This window comes from Helicoverpa zea, chromosome 5 (genome assembly GCF_022581195.2).
Source record: "Helicoverpa zea isolate HzStark_Cry1AcR chromosome 5, ilHelZeax1.1, whole genome shotgun sequence".
Taxonomy (NCBI): domain Eukaryota; kingdom Metazoa; phylum Arthropoda; class Insecta; order Lepidoptera; family Noctuidae; genus Helicoverpa; species Helicoverpa zea.
In genome coordinates this window covers 3,517,466-3,534,211 of record NC_061456.1, presented here as the reverse complement: position 1 = coordinate 3,534,211, position 16,746 = coordinate 3,517,466, and the positions used below count along the sequence as shown (strand labels likewise).

General features: G+C 36.2%; 1 protein-coding gene across 1 annotated transcript in view; it reads left to right on the top strand.

Annotated features, from left to right (window-relative positions):
• The window catches only part of LOC124630761 (protocadherin-like wing polarity protein stan), a 171,146-nt gene that overhangs the window by 126,056 nt on the left and 28,344 nt on the right, over nucleotides 1-16,746 (top strand). The window contains exons 4-9 of the mRNA XM_047164745.1: nucleotides 11,337-12,523; nucleotides 13,673-13,874; nucleotides 14,173-14,313; nucleotides 14,610-14,839; nucleotides 15,469-15,594; nucleotides 16,578-16,744. Coding sequence (XP_047020701.1) covers nucleotides 11,397-12,523; nucleotides 13,673-13,874; nucleotides 14,173-14,313; nucleotides 14,610-14,839; nucleotides 15,469-15,594; nucleotides 16,578-16,744 — 1,993 coding nt within the window. The 5' untranslated portion in view covers nucleotides 11,337-11,396. The remainder of the gene's footprint in view (nucleotides 1-11,336; nucleotides 12,524-13,672; nucleotides 13,875-14,172; nucleotides 14,314-14,609; nucleotides 14,840-15,468; nucleotides 15,595-16,577; nucleotides 16,745-16,746) is intronic.

Sequence of the window (16,746 nt, the reverse complement as noted above, 5' to 3'; positions counted from 1 at the left end):
ACTAGACAAGTTTTAATCTTATGGCGGATTAAGATATCCAATGAAGCGCTGAACGTTATAATTAAGCCTTAGCACTAGACACTAATTATATTATTACAACGATACTGCAATAGCTTTCGTTTAATACTTGATTTTAATACTCAGTCTCGGGAAGTGCTCTCATAAGCTTAAGTTGTTATTAAAATCGGAACAAGTACATAAAGATATAAAGATTTCAGAGCGCAATAAAAACGGTGCAAGACTTATATGAAGCCATCAAAATATCGTATTTTTTTACTGTTAGGTACTTTATACAAACCAGTCTTGGTTTCCAATTAAAATCCGTACCATAATTATGATGTTATGTGAAATGTGAATTCTTTGTCGAAACTCCTTTGCATCGTTTTGAAAGTCTTTGAAGTCATTTATTTTAGTTATACCTGGATAAACGTTTTCTGATATTTCTCCACTTTAAGAAAATAAAGCATTTTGAACTTCAAGCCTTTTCAGCGGAAAATGGAGCAATAACGTTCTAAAGAGGAATAAACTGCTTTCATACCCCGGTCAATACCTTACTCTAAGGTACTTCTTGCCTCTTGGTACTTTCTTTGGGAAAGAATTAGTACTCTTAAATTATGAGCCACATTCAATATAAGAACAAACATCCGAATTGGGAAACTTCCTTTCTGAGAAGTCAATAAAACCTGGCGTAACAGTTCTAAATAATTGTAAAGGTTCATTATAATTTGAAACAAAAAAATATGCACAATCAGAAAGTACCTGGCTCACAAAAACTAAATTTTCACCCCTAAATCTCATAATTCTATTATCCAATTCCCTCGCGTATAATAGTAAGGAAATGAGAAAGTAAATCAACTCGAGATCTCCAAACTTTGTCTCCAAGATCGTAAGAGTTCGCCGCAAAAACGTCCCTATTCATCAAATGTGTACGTGAGGGATAAATCTCTCGAATCGTGTTTCCGTACGTAATCGCACGATTCACTGCGTACTAGCGAACTTAGGCCCAGCTTCACTGACAGCATAAACGCCCGTTTTTTTCTTAAAAGAACTTATTATTAACTGAATGGAACTCGTTTATATTTTTAACATTAATAAGTGCTCGTTAAGGCCTTTTAATGAATGAATGAATAAAATGATTTTTGACTTTACGTGATAATTCATAGTAAACAGTAGTTTTAACAAGACTGAAGTTTACCTTGTTGGTGAACTTGGGCGTTACGCCGAAAGCGAATCACGTTGCATTTTTTTAAGTGAAAAAAGTCAGCGCCGGGAATACATTTTCAGCGTGTGCGTCCGAAATGTAAGCGTGCCAAATACGCATTTTAGTTTTGTTCGAAAACTTGTTAAGGAATTTGTGGTCGGTACGGCCGTTAGCGAAAAAAAAGTAAAAGCCCTTTCTATCTATATTTAATGGACTATGTAGTGATTTAAAACCTATTTGAAACTTTGCATTCGGTAATCCAACAGTCGTGTTTCTATTACAAGCTGAACCACAGTGGCGGATTTACAAATTTGCCGCTAGTAGGCCATTCAATTTTTGCCGCCCCTAATGATTGTGAACTTAATGATATTTCTGTCAGTTACTAGATTATTTTTGCAACCCGCTATGTACCGAAGAGTTTAATGTTGACCTAACAAGTTTATCTGACAGCGACTTTAAAGCGTAAAACCTCTGTAACTTTTAAACGGCTCAATTGATTTTCATGAAACTCGCCCGTAAAACACCTGTAATACAAAAAAAATACTAAATTAAAATCGGTTCATTCGTTCGGGTGGGTACTATATCAGAGGCGCACCCATCGGGTGGCACCCCCCCAAAAAAACGACACAATATAATCACGGACTAAAATTGTAATTGAAGTACTTAAAAATTGTGTAGAAATCATTCATGTTGCTTTTTGCTAGGTTTAACATAAAGAAACCGGAGTCATACCACTGCAAAGTTATAAAGCGCTAACTAGTTTTATAGAAACTAGTGTCAAGTAAAAAAGTCGCGAGCGTAGCGAGCGCAAAATTTTTAAGATATAGAACAGTAAAGTACCAAAACGAGTTTATAAAACCGGCCTAAAGTGAAAAAGTCGCGAGCGTAGCGAGCGCCAAATTTTTTGAGTTTTGAGGACACAAAAGCGAAATTATTTGGGACACAAAAGTCCTCCACCTCCTGAACAGCTTAGAAATCGTCAGCGTAGAGCGTCAGTTGTTTTTGCTACTTCGGTGCTTTAACTTTTTGTTAGATTGGACTCAAAGAGCGCAGAATAAACCAGAAAAGATGAAGAAACCGCGAGCGAAGCGAGCGGATTTTTCAATTTATTTTTATTGAAACGCTATTGGAATATTTTAAAATTCATGATCACATAAACCTAAGCATATATTAAATAAAATAAAAAATAAAATAAAAATAAAAATAGCCTTTATTCAGACCTTGTTTACAGTATACAATCTTAATCTAACAACTCTGACGAGTTGATGACACCAACGACCTGGTCTGTTTGCCCAACTTTGGCAAAGGCCTCCTCCATTTCCTTCCACTCTGCTCTGTATTGGGCTCTTCTAGTACATATATTCCCTGCTATGCTTTTAATTTCGTCATCCCATTTTCGGTACTGTCTTCCTCGATTTCTTTTCTTGTCCCTAGGGTACCAAGATATTATGTTTTTGTTCCACTTGTCATTGCCTCTGACTATGTGGCCGGACCATTTCCACTTTAGTTTCCTTATTCTAGTTGTGACATTCTCAATTTTCATGCGCCTTCGGATAGTGGTGTTTCTTATTCTATCAGATTTTCTTATATTTAGCATGCTTCTTTGCATTGCCGTCTGACACGTTTCAAGTTTCTTATATTGCGCTTTGGTGAGAGCCCATGTCTCGCAGCCATATGTCAAGACTGGGAGTATACAAGTGTTATACAGTTTTGTTTTCACGTACGTTTTGATTTCTGTATTCTTCATTATTTCCTTAAACCCCCAGTAGCGTTTCCATGCATTTCCAATCCTTGTGTCGATTTCTTTTGTCATTATATCAGTGACCGAGATTTGTTGGCCCAAGTAAGTGTATTCTTTTACAAACTCTACTGGTTCGCCGTTTAAAAGAATATTGTCTTCCAATGCGTTTGTCATAGCTTTGGTTTTTGAGGTGTTCATCGTCAGACCTACCTTGCGGCTTTCTCTATCCAGATCAGTGATCATGTATTGTAGTTGGTCTTTGCTCCTTGCCAGTAGTATTATTATGTCATCAGCGAACCTCAAGTGTGTAAGATTTTCGCCATTTATGTTAAGTCCGTAGTGGTCCCATTCCAGTCTCCGAAAGATATCTTCCAGTACAGCTGTGAATAATTTAGGTGACAGTGGATCTCCCTGGCGTACGCCTCTGTTTATGTTTATTTGTTTCCCTTGTTTCTCTAGTTTTATTCTTGCTGTACTGTTAGTGTATATGCTTTTTTTAAAATCCTAATGTATTTCTGGTCGACTCCTTGTTTCTTCAGACATTGCCAGATACTGTTGTGTTCTATTGAGTCAAATGCCTTGTTGAAATCGATGAAGCAACAGTAGAAGGGCACTTTAAACTCTTTGGCTTTTTCAAAAAGTTGTCTTACCGTTAGTATATGGTCCAATGTTGAATAGCCTGACCGGAAGCCAGCCTGTTCCTTGGGCTGGTTTTCATCAAGAGTTTTGGTTATTCGCCTTAGGACAATTTTTGCAAAAAAATTGTAATGTTCGACATTAGGCTTATTGGTCTGTAGTTGTTAATTTCTCCTTTGTCCCCCTTTTTATGGAGTAGGATTATTGTTGATGTAGTCCACTGTGCAGGAATTTCTTCGGTGTGCAATATGTCGTTGAAAATGTGTTTAAGTAGTGGTACTAGCTCGTTTTTACAATTTGTAAGTAATTCGTTGCTGATATTATCAGGGCCGGGAGCTTTATCCTTCTTCTGTGTTTCTATTGCCTTGTATATTTCTTCTATTAGTATAGGTGGAACCGCGTCGGTGTTATTTAAGTCGGTGTTTACTATTTGGTTCTTGCTGGAGTAAAGGTTTTCGTAGAATGTAGTTGCTATTGACAGTATATCATATCTTTTTGTTTTCGTTTTCGAAAGTTGGTCTTTCATATTGGGTATCCAGTTTTTCTTTTCTTTTAAAGTTTTTAGAGCTTTTTAATACCTCCGGTTTTGCTTATGTATTTTTCAAAAGTTTCACGCCTAGTGCGTTCTCTGTCTTTTCTTATTTGGTTTTTGATTTCTTTACTTATTTCGCTTATTTTGTTTCTTTGTAGTATTTAACAGTTTTGATCTTGCTTCTAGGAGTGTAATTACTTTCTCTGACAAGTTTTTCTTATCCTTCGTATTATATTTAGTACCAGGTTCTGGTCTCAATGTCAATATTTCATGTAGTTTGTTGTACTTCTGCTGAGTATTTATACCCTCAAAGGATGATTCTGTCACTAATTTCAGTTTGTCTTTGATGGTGTTTAACATTTGTTTGTTATTTGGTGTTGGTCTTCTGACTTTGAAGGGTCGACTTTTAATAGTGCCCATTGACCTGCTCAGACGTGCTCTGAGGACTCGGTGGTCGCTATTAAAATTTAGATAAATGGTGCCGCAGTCGTCAATTAATTTTGGTCTATTTGTTAAGATGTAATCAATTTCGTTTTTGAAACTGCCGCCTGGCGATTCCCAAGTCCATCTTTTTGAAGTTCTTTTCTTGAATAGGCTGTTCATTATCCTCATGTTATTTTCCATCGCCATTTCTATTAGTTTTTGTCCGTTCCTTGTTCTTTTCCCTCTGATGTAAGGGCCAAGTACAATATCTTCTCCATTTCGTGGACTTCCAATCTGAGCATTGAAATCTCCCATTACTATGCAGTGTTTGTATGTGTACTTTTTTAGGGCGATGTTGAGAGTTGAGTAAAATGCATCGATTTCTAAAGTAGATGACTGCTCTGTTGGTGAGTAAGCTTGCACTATAGACCATATTTCCTGTTTTGGAGGAATTTTAATATTTAATTTGTTGAGTTTTGAGGACACAAAAGCGAAATTATTTGGGACACAAAAGTCCTCCACCTCCTGAACAGCTTAGAAATCGTCAGCGTAGAGCGTCAGTTGTTTTTGCTACTTCGGTGCTTTAACTTTTTGTTAGATTGGACTCAAAGAGCGCAGAATAAACCAGAAAAGATGAAGAAACCGCGAGCGAAGCGAGCGGATTTTTCAATTTATTTTTATTGAAACGCTATTGGAGTATTTTAAAATTCATGATCACATAAACCTAAGCATATATTACAGTGAGTTTATTAATCGTTTATTTATATATGGATTGTGTACTCGTATAATTATAAAAAAAAAAAAAAAACTGTAAAAAAATTCGCAAAATTTGCCGCCCCTCTAAATCTGCCGCTCTAGGCACTGGCCTACTTGGCCTATTGGTAAATCCGCCACTGCTGAACCATAACGATTGAAAACAGAGAACTGCGTTGTAAACGGCCTATAAAATAACAATAATCATTAATTACAAGAAAGCCCCTATTTGGAATCCATGATGCCGGCTATAAAAATCTTTAATTAAACTTCTGTCTTCACTATAACAAACAAGAAAATTTATTTTAAACAAATAACGATTTGTGGTTTATTGTATTAATAAATTTAACGATGATTTATTTAACTTTTTACTATTAAACGACTTTTTATAATAGTTATATGTATTCAAGGAAATCCACTTAATAACTTTTGTTACAGTTCTAAGGAATAGGGTTAGACCAAATGGTTATTTTCCCACAATTTATAGCTAATATTAGTTGCATTAGTTACTTTCAGTATAATTATAAACTAGCATCGGCGATTTTCATGTCAACAAAGATCCTTCGTATTTGATGGTAAATATTTAAAACTCCGACATTGACATAATGATTATTCCTAATATTTAGCAAGCCGAATATAATGTTCACACTCCTTTCCGTTCCACAGCAAAACAATATATTAAACACTCCTAAAGTATAGGTAAACATATTCCGTAAAAATGTTATCAACATGAAAAAAAAATCCTAAATAAAAATAATAAAACGCGCCAATAAAAGTTTAATATAGAAATGAAACCGTTTATCCTGAGTCAGAATACGCTCCGATGTACGTTGCATGCAGATTAGGTTGACTCCCCTTTTTTATTCGCCTACGTTCCCAGTACTGTCTCTCAAACACGTGTGAAAGTTGTATAACGATATTAAATTTTTCTTAGTATTGTAACTGAGAAGGGCACAAGATATTCTTTGGATATAATTAAATAAGGTATTTTTACCTGTCATTCAAAATTTTTTTGGCAGTCGCTACGGGTAGTGGAAACAAGTCTTTCCAGGGGTTAAAAGGTTGCACTAGTGGCTGGTTTGAGGAGGTCAGATAGGAAGTCGCCCCATGTACAACTCAGTTACTCAGCTCTGGTTAGACAGGAAACCAATAACATTGTTGGGAAAAGGCTAAGCTCGTGATAACAATTAACTACTAAATGGTGAGCTCATCAGGTGCACCTCAAAACGGTGGCGCTTCGAGGAAAACCTCTATTTTCTGACTACGAATGGTCACTACAGCGTATGAGCTTTAGATACTTTTCAACCATATCACCAGGTAAAAGATGCGTGGTCAAACAATATTTATTTATTTTTATTTATTTATTTTTTTACAATCAGGCAACAATATAACTTGTATATATAACTTGTAATTATTGTTTCTAGCATTACGATGAAAATAGACAGATCATTCACTGGAACTCTATTGTTCTTGATAACCCGATACACTATAGTCTACCTTATAATATAATCTGGCAGTAACTAATGAATTATGTACCGTAATACAATCTATTACACCTAGGCAATTTCGTATTCACCTAACTAAATACTCATTTCTCTTGCTATCGAGCGAAGGTGTAATATATTCTACATTATATTACTTTACTCAGTTATATTATAACAATAGGACCATGATCTAGGTACTTATGGACATTATTTCAGCGAATGAGATTTCATTCCAAGATATTCCATGATTTGTATAAGTTAGGTATTTAATTTCAGGACTTACTTGCCTTGTTTACAATGAAAAAATGATAAACCAAATAAACTTCTTGGAAAAATAAATAAACACAGCAGCATACTTTTTCAGTACCAATATTGTCATAAACATATCAGAACTTAAATTCCTCTATCCATAAAATGTCACATAAATACGTAAAACTTTTTGATTTTACATTTTGCTGTCCCTTATTTCTAAAACTAGTTCTAATATCCCAGTTTCAAAACAAACATGACGAAGCAACTCACTATGATATCGATTTTGGTACCAGTTAACTATTAACTGTAGTTAAGGTTCAATTACTATGCTAGTGTGGGTTTATTGGGAATTTCCAACAATTTGAACCCCACTAAGTTGGTAAACAAAGGACATTATAACAAAAACTGTTAGTGCAAGTAGGAAGCCAATTCATACCTATTATGTGTACCTATTTATATGTACGTGCAGTGAAACGTGTTACACACATAGAATTTAAAAAAGTTAGGGTTTTGAACCGACTTCAAAAAAAGAGTTTCTAAGTTTATCTCTCGTTTCGCAGAACCGATTTTATTGAGGTTTTCATACGAGTATAGTATTTGTCAGATTTAGGAGAAGATTTAAGGTATACGTCGGTTATAATATGGGCCGGTTTCATATTTTTAACATACATCTCGTATTCCATGAATAATTAAATTAATTATCTGATGATAGAGAGTTTGTTCCTGTTGTTTCCTCAAACAAAATAAGTCATTCCAGGGCAAAAAAAAAACAACGCTCTCTCCGTGAAGGAACCATTCATTCTTTCGTTCCTTCCTTCATTGATCAAAATTACTAGCTTTTGTGCGTCGACCAATTATTTTCATGACCACCAATTAATGGAAAAGTAAATTAAGAAAGCCTCATCTTGCATAAAGATTTTAAAAGAATGCCGGTTGCCGTCCAATTTTCTTTTTACCGCGCTTTTAACTTTTGGTTCCGCCTACACTGCCAGTATTCACGTTTACAATTATGGTACTTGGCATTATTTGAATCTTCTAGAGTGAACACTGTTATCTAATTAGGTAATTATGTTTTTCTCAAGCATGAAAAACTATCGCATTACGAGCTCAAAGTCCAGTAGCCCTGTATATAATTTAATTTAAAAAATGTAGTCTAACTAGGACGTATTAGATAGAATATATCTTCAGAAAAGAACCAATAAGTTCCAATATTTTCTATATCGTTCTCTATGACCGATAACACGGTCATAAAGTTTAAGTATCACGTGTTTTTTCCTCACTTATATGTTATCCATTACCATTGAAACGGCACATTTATATCGGGAATATCGAAATAAAACCAGTAGCCGACAATTAAAGCCGAATAAAATACCTTCTATGTGAGTTGGTCACACTGTTTATTGTACCAATTTAATGTTATAACGCCAGATGAAATAGTATAGTTTGAAATCGTGCCGCGCCTTGCTTTCAAAGGGAGCATAATCATTTATTGCCTCGTGAGATTATTGAGTAAAAAGTTTTACAGCACCCATTGAATTGAACATCTATTGGGTAGTTTTAAAGTGAAATAACGAATTAATTTTTATTAGTAATTAAATGGATTTAGGAAACTTTCAATTTAGTTTTATGAACGCCCATTCTTAGGTTACTCAATTTTTATAAACCATTTAACTAAAATGAATTTTAACGAAAAAAATATTCATAAGTTTACATTGTAAATACATACCTGTATATTGTAGAGGTATTATGCGTATCTACTCGGAATTCACAAATACGTACAATAGAACGAGCTCATACAAAACCAGAAACAATGAAGGGATATACGTCGGAACAACATAATCCTTTTCTCGTACAGACACATAATACATGGCTGAAGGGTGCCAAATCGAATGACCGGCCAAAGGGACGCAATGGGAATCGAATCGGCTATTCGTGGCACGTTTAATTGATAGCACCATTAGCACTATAGTGTCTCTACGTTGTGTTACCGCGGGATAGAATCTAATAAAAACTTATTTGTAGTTTCCTCTTTATTGGAGCACTTAAAGTATTGGAAGTTGAGATATCCAATTATGTTGTGAAAGGATTAAGGGTTTGGACATACTAGACTAGACTAGTTTGGACGTGGCTTATAGGCTCTCACTTACGTGAGTCCTCGGCATGAAAACAGAGTTGACTTTTTGTTGCTGTAGTCAAGAATTAGTTACCATTCTATCAGCAAAATTCTTCTCAAGTATTTATTAAACGCACACAAAACTAGACTGATTTACAAATCTCTTCTCATAAAGTTATAGTAAAAAAAAATAATAATAACATCGCATATAAAAAAAAAAAAAAAATTATCGCATAGTCCACATTTAAAACACGTATCCAATGTGTACCATCCTCAATAACATCAGAAGCTCAGGAAGCCACGTCTCTCAATTATTGTAGATGCATCCTGTTTTATAAACTGCACTCAACACGGTGGCACGAGAAAATAAGACTTCAAACGATGGCTCTAATAGGTTCTTTAACATGGTTGCAGTCGATACTATCAGTCTCACTTAAATGTAGCGAGAAATATTTTAGATAGAAGAGCCTTCTTGTTTCAAAAGCTTTCTATTTTACAACGTGCCTGCAACAAACAAACACAAAGTACGCACGTTAGTTTGCTAATGTGCAACGCTTAACAATATCGTTAAACAAAGTTTCAGAAATCATTTTGGCGAGTTCCAGTTGTTGTTTCGTGGTCCGCGTAACGATTAAACTATGTGTACAAATGGTTACCTACAGTTTCAACGCATTTCGGAACTGCAATGAAAGTATCAATTTATTCCCTCTGATATATCCGACACCACTCGTTAAACTGTTGTTTTTTTAACAAAGAGAGAAAACTCTTTAATAACGCAAGCGGTAAATAAACGTGTGTGAAACATAATTTCCGTCTGTATATAACCGTTCAAAAATTCATCATAACGTTAAAAACTACGGGTGGAGTTTAAAACGGCTTGCGCTACTCAAAGCGCTTACCGTAGAGGGCTTCAGTTTTCTATGTGCGAAACTCGCTGCAAGCTGGTAGTAAAACATAATTATGTCACCCTACTAAACTTCACCCGTCTCGTGTAAAGGACTAGTTGCTTCACGATTATTTCTCAATGGCTCTAGCCTCAAACCCATCGCAAGCCCAAAAGAAAACACACTTTATTTTTATGTCCTGCGGTCTCTTTGTAAAAGCATTTGCAGTTGAAACAACAGGCTTTTAGGTAAATGGCTCCAGGTAAAAACAGTTTTATTGGCATGCGTGGAGAGGTAATAAAACTTGATGCCTACATTTTCATGTGTTTTTTTAAGACTACCAAAGACTTAGCTGGCTAAAAACATTTAAAAGCAGCATAGTCTTGTTCTTGTTTAAAATAAGTTTTTATACTGTGATAATAATATACCTAAAAGTTATATTCTGCATTTTCCGCATAACACAAATCATTTTGCGTGAAACAACCCTCATTTATTAATTAAACGCGTCAACATTATCGGAAACATCGACGCCCAGGTGTAAAATGATCTTCCCCCTCGTGGAAAATTGGAAAACGCGGATATTGGCGGGAACGAGACCGGCTCCATTAATTGATGCCATTAATCTTTTGACCGTAACCGACACCTCTGCGCGACCGTCCACGGAAATGGCCGAACGAACTCGAACGGGCATGATTGCCGCTTTCAAACATATTATTAGGTAGCGCTTTCTTAATTACCCGTTCATGTAGGGATGTTTATTAAGACTTATTAAATAGTTATCATGGCTCAGTAACACCTGTTCCACCTATCAGATTGTATAAACATTTCTCCCATAAGTAGTGGGACCCAAACTCAATCGCTTCTATGCGCAGGTGTCCGTATTTTCTTTCAATTTCCTTTCCAGTAAACAAAACATGTTGAACTTGCGTTGTTTATAGTCGATTTACCTCACGTTTCCATACACTTTTACTTTAGCCCTTTTATAAAACGTCTCTGTATAAAAAGGCTGTATATTAAGGCTAAATAATAAACTTTTTACGTAGCTCAATCGGCTCCTTTATTTTCCTTTCTTGTGAAAACATATTCTTGTAGCTATCCGTTTGACGATCGTTTTATTCGTCGTAAACTACATCGAGTGGCGATAAAAGATGTATTATCTGCCTGTCTTCTAAGTTTCTATTGTAATTTTCTCCTCCGAGCTCCGGTATAAAAACAGCTATTAAATCATAAGAGTTACTTTTTACATCCATATTAGCGTTTTTTGATAATTATGTTTATGTGTGGTCTTGTTTTAAATTCATGTTTCTTTTGTTTTAGATGGACAGCCGAAGCAGTTGGTGTACGCGGCGGCATCGCTGTAGGTGAATAACGACCAACATGGCTGGGACATGGGCATTCGCGGTGGTCGCCGCCGTCACGCTGGTGACCACTCGCGCCTACCTCATACTCATCCCCGACACCGCCCCACCGGGACACGAGGTCCTCGACGCCGCCGTATACAAACTAGGCTCCGAACGAACTTACAACATCGATGTGCACAGAACAGCTAACTTCGTACATCATATTCTCAGAGTCAATAGAACCAGCGGCGTCGTAACTTTAAGAAAAAGGTTAAGATGCGACGGAGTCCTCTATCCAAACCTCTTCACTTTCTACGTAGACTCCACATCGGAACGCATCCGCGATATCGACTACTACAGTTTACCGATAAGAGTCCTTGTAACTGGCGAGGACTGCAGTAGAAGGCACGCCGATCTGTATGATATAGATTTCGATCGGGTCTACGACCAAAATGATGCAGCACTACAGTACGAAGATCAACTTATCAGAGACAAAAGAGAGGCTATATATCAAGAGAGTATAGACTGGAGGTTGTTAGAGGGCGATGAGGTCTCTAGTCAATATAATGTCCTTTCAACGGCCTATCCTTGGACGAACCTAATGTTTGAGGACTTCGTAGCGAGAAATAAAAGTAGAAGAAAACGATCTCACAACCTAATACCCTTCGATATGGCCATAGATGTAAAAATAGCTGAAGCGAAGCAATGGATATCGGAAACATACGCTAGTTTCGCTATCCCGACAACGGATCGATGGCAAGGGATTTGTCTGAAGCAATCGCAATTCGTGAATTCCCTCACAGCTTTCTTGCCTCGGACAGTTCAGAAGATGTGCAAAGTGCAATTTTTAGATGTCAGTGATCCGCGATTCATGATTGAAGCAAGTCAGGGTGATTTGGTTGCGAGTGGAGATATTTGTATACAGGAACCAATGTGGAAAGTCTCAATATTATTTACTTTTAACTGCGACAAGATCAATATAGTAGATTCGGATCATAGACTGAAGATAGTGTATCATCACCAAGAGCTTAATGATACTGATATTGCGAGGAGAGTGAAGAGGGAACTTCGGAACCAGTCACCATATTTTGAACAAGCATTGTACGTAGCATCAGTTGCTGAGGAACAACCACCTGGCGTTACCGTTACCACAGTAAGAGCTCGGTATGTACTTTATTACGACTTCATTAACATAGATACACAATTACCAAGTCCGTTGTATTAGATTACCAGGCGCTAAATGCGTTAATCTTTACCAAATAACGGAGTCATGCAGTCTATATAGTATTTAATGATGACTAATGGCTTCTAAAACCTCTTAATTCGAAGTTCCTCGTGCTAACAAACAGGACGCGGGTATTATCCTAATCAACGTCAGGACATAACACCTAGTCACCATCTGTCGTTTTAATTGACTTTAAGCTGTGTCTTTTATGGTCCCATCTATTTTATGCGATCCGGAACCGCTGTTATGGGCCTTTGAACCTGTTGGAGGATACAAGGGCTGAGCACATCATTTACAATGATGAGGTTGTCATTTCAGAAGGTCTATGGGATCATTGCTCGTTATATCTTTCTTTGATTGCGTTATTACGTTTATAACTATTATGTGTGATAATGCTTTCTCAGTCTGTCGATTTGATGTTATCAAATCCATTACTATAATAAATATGTTTTTGTTTATTTTTATATTTTTTATCAAAATATCAAGATTCGTTGCGTCAAGTTTCTTTTTAAAAGAATATTAAAATAGATCCAGTGAAGACAAGTATTACTTTTTACCAATAACTATTAGCAGCCACAGAAGATTAAAAACCTTTTCTCCTTCATTCCGCTATTTCGAAGTTTATCACGTACGAGGAATCGCAGTAATAACGCGTGTAATCAGACGTTATTTGCTCTCAACATTTTAAAATTGCTACCTTCATCTGTTTTGTGCCCGCAAGACTTGTTATTGAACTCACTTTATAAATTACATGCCGTATTACGTAATTACTTGGCATTCCGACTGTTTGATAAAGTTTTGTTTTTCTAGTTTTTCCTTTCATTTTTATTTCTGGTGTAGTTTTTATCGTATTCTATTTGTATGTTGCTCGATATGTTGACTCAGATAAAATCATGCAATGCGGAATAGGATTTACGAAATGTGCCCAAATAAAACCAAAAACAGACTTGGATATGTGGAATGAAAACTTTTAGGCAGAAGCTAAACTTCAGTTTCATTATTTAAACTCAACGAAATATTATAGGTGAAATTCAAGCCAATAACATACGCACTTGTACATGTCCTTTAACATTTTTATTATTTTATAGGGATCCAGAAAACAGTCCAGTAACTTACTCCATGTCGAGTCTCCTAGACTCACGGTCTGCGGGTATGTTCGCCGTGGACTCCAGGACTGGAGTAGTAACCACACAAGCAAGGCTGGATAGAGAGAGACTAGATGTCCACTACTTCAGAGTAGTGGCCCAAGATGATACGTTCCCGCCTAGAAGTGGCACCACGACCTTACAGGTGAGACGTTGAAAAAATAAAAATATGTTATGAGTATATTTTTGTGAAAGTTTATTTTGTCTAGAAATTGGATTAGGTACTGTTTTTATACGGCTTGGATTTTGTTGAAAAAGTATCAAGTGTAAAATAAAATAGGTTGTTTTTCTTTTTTTTGCCGAATCACTAATAGGTACCTTAGCTACGTTTTCAAGGGATTAATTTAAATTTTCAGAAAGATTTTTCAAAATAAAGGTGACATCTTAGGTTCAACATTTCAAGATTCGCGTTAAGGCTATATTTTATTTATTTCTATCTACAGATCAACGTGCTCGACTGCAATGACCACTCCCCAGTCTTCGAAATGCAACAGTACGAGTCTTCAGTGAGAGAAGGAGCCAGCCCGGGAACAACTGTCCTAACACTGAAAGCTACAGACCAGGATATTGGAAAAAATGCTGAAGTAAGTCATAGAAAAAAAAAAGTTAAAGTTTTATTGTTCGGTCGGTATATTGTGTTGGATTTAGGACACAAGAATATCGGGCATTCCATATTTTTGGAGCAAAGACAAAGCATTGTTTCGACAAATTCCCAAGCGCTCCTTTTTACGTGTCTGGAAAAAAAACTTTCATACGTCAATTCTCTTGAGCTCCAAGTTACGTTGAATTTTTAAACTTCAAAGGGAGAAAAAAATCTCTTTGTAAACTTCAGCGAATAACTGTTTTTATTTTTTAAGCTAACCTAACTGTTATATTCCAGGTGGAATACTCAATAGAATCTGTAACAGCAGAAACATTAAATCCGGAAGATACAAATGAATCTATCGATAATACAGAACAGATAGATTCTCAGGATGTGTTCCGGATAGACGGGAGAAGTGGAGCCTTGCTGACGAGATCACCCCTTGATAGGGAGAAAGTGGCGCGGTACACTGTTATAGTTAAGGCTACAGATCAGGCCAGTCCTGTGTCTGATAGACTGTCTAGCACGTGAGTAATTTATTTTATTTCTTTATGAGAAATCAGAGCTCCTCTCACTCAATCACCATTAATGTAGTTGGTCTCCTTTAAAACAAAACCCAAGCATTTATGTCTTCGTATGCTTTAAATAGATAAGCAAATTTAGCTTCAGATACACAACTGTGTATTAAAATGTGCCTAATTTTATAATTTGTTTTTGGTTAGACAAAGCAGTTAATTCCTGCTAAAGCAATCATATCTTTATACTCTGTCGATTAATATAGCCCAAACTAACCATTTTCCGCACAATATTAGCCGATTATTAGCTCCTACCATTCATGCATGTACGGTGTAATTACAATTAATGATATGGCACTAATTACGTACTCCAGAAATTCCACTTAGTAATATCCCTAATGCATTAATAGAGGCCTCTGAATATGATGTATGGAGATCTATATTAGTTCGATTGAGGTCAATGCTCAATAATATCTCGACAAGCAATTGCAAATTGGCAATACACAATAAAATTGATCCAACATAATATTCAGAACTTCACAACAGATACGGAAGAGTATTAACTTCTTCATCAATCTTTCTAAAAATACAATCAAAATTAAATGTACCTTCTCATAACTAAATACATTTTATCTCCCCAGTGCTACAGTCCACGTGAACATTCTGGATGACAACGACAACTACCCTCAGTTTAGTGAGAAGACATACACTGTAACAGTGGACGAAGACATCAGCGCTAATGATAACCCAGTCATTGCAAGGATCAAGTAAGTACCCCTTAAATAAAGACTAAAAAAAAACACCTTAAGGTTGACTGGCAAGAATGCCTATGGCATTAAGTCCGCCAATGTAATATTTATGTTGCATAAAGTTTAAATAAATAAATAAAAAAGATTTTCATAAATATCCTCATAAAACAGTGGAACGTAGGTGTGAAGGTATCCATTTGATTCACAATGTGCAATGCAGAAATGGCAAGCGATTAAAGCAAAGTATTTAGCTACCTAAATTCTAGTTACACCACCGCCGGATACGAAATTCCTCATGCAACATTCCAACTTAATTTAAATTATACCTCACCCACACACAATTCATATTAACATATTTAACATGTTTAATGCAACGATAACTATGCGATTCACTTAAGGCGTTTGTAGCTGTGGGAACTCAGACTTATATTGGGAAAGTCGATTTGAAAGCATCTGAGCCCCTGGGACTGTAATACTTACAAACTCAGTAAATCATCTACATTCAAAACTTGGCTAAACGTTTTCCAATAGTACAATATGTCGGTATCCTCCAGGCTCCAATAGAGCTATATTTCCAGGCTAGCAATCTTCCCCTCTGCACCGTCTGCTGTTCAAATTTGTATCGCCATAAATCCTTATAGAAATTGTTGTAAAAGCTCCCGCGTTCATATTTATTGTTTTACTCCCAACAACTGCAACTATCAATATTTCATGCCAGCATTGTGGTGAGCCGTTAGAAATTTATATTATTCTACCAATGTTACCGAAATTATTAATTTTGCATTCGTTTATGCATTGTTATTGAATACTTATGGTGCAACTGTTTTGTGAACACAATCAGGTTCGTTATTCATTCAGGTGGCTATTGGAAAACAGTTGTTTTAATGTTTGTGTCGTTAACCTATATTTGGTCATTCAATGGCCATTTAGCAGTTGTTCATAATATTAAACTTTTCTGTATTTAGGTACATATACTGACTATTCATTGGTTATTTTGTTAGAGCTACGGATGCCGACGTAGGATCAAATGCGGCAATACGCTACGCTATCATCGGAGGCAACACACAGATGCAGTTCTCTATCGACAGCCTCAGTGGCGATGTGTCGCTGGTAAAGCCGTTGGATTACGAGCAAGTGAGGAGCTATCGACTGGTCATCAGAGCTCAAGGT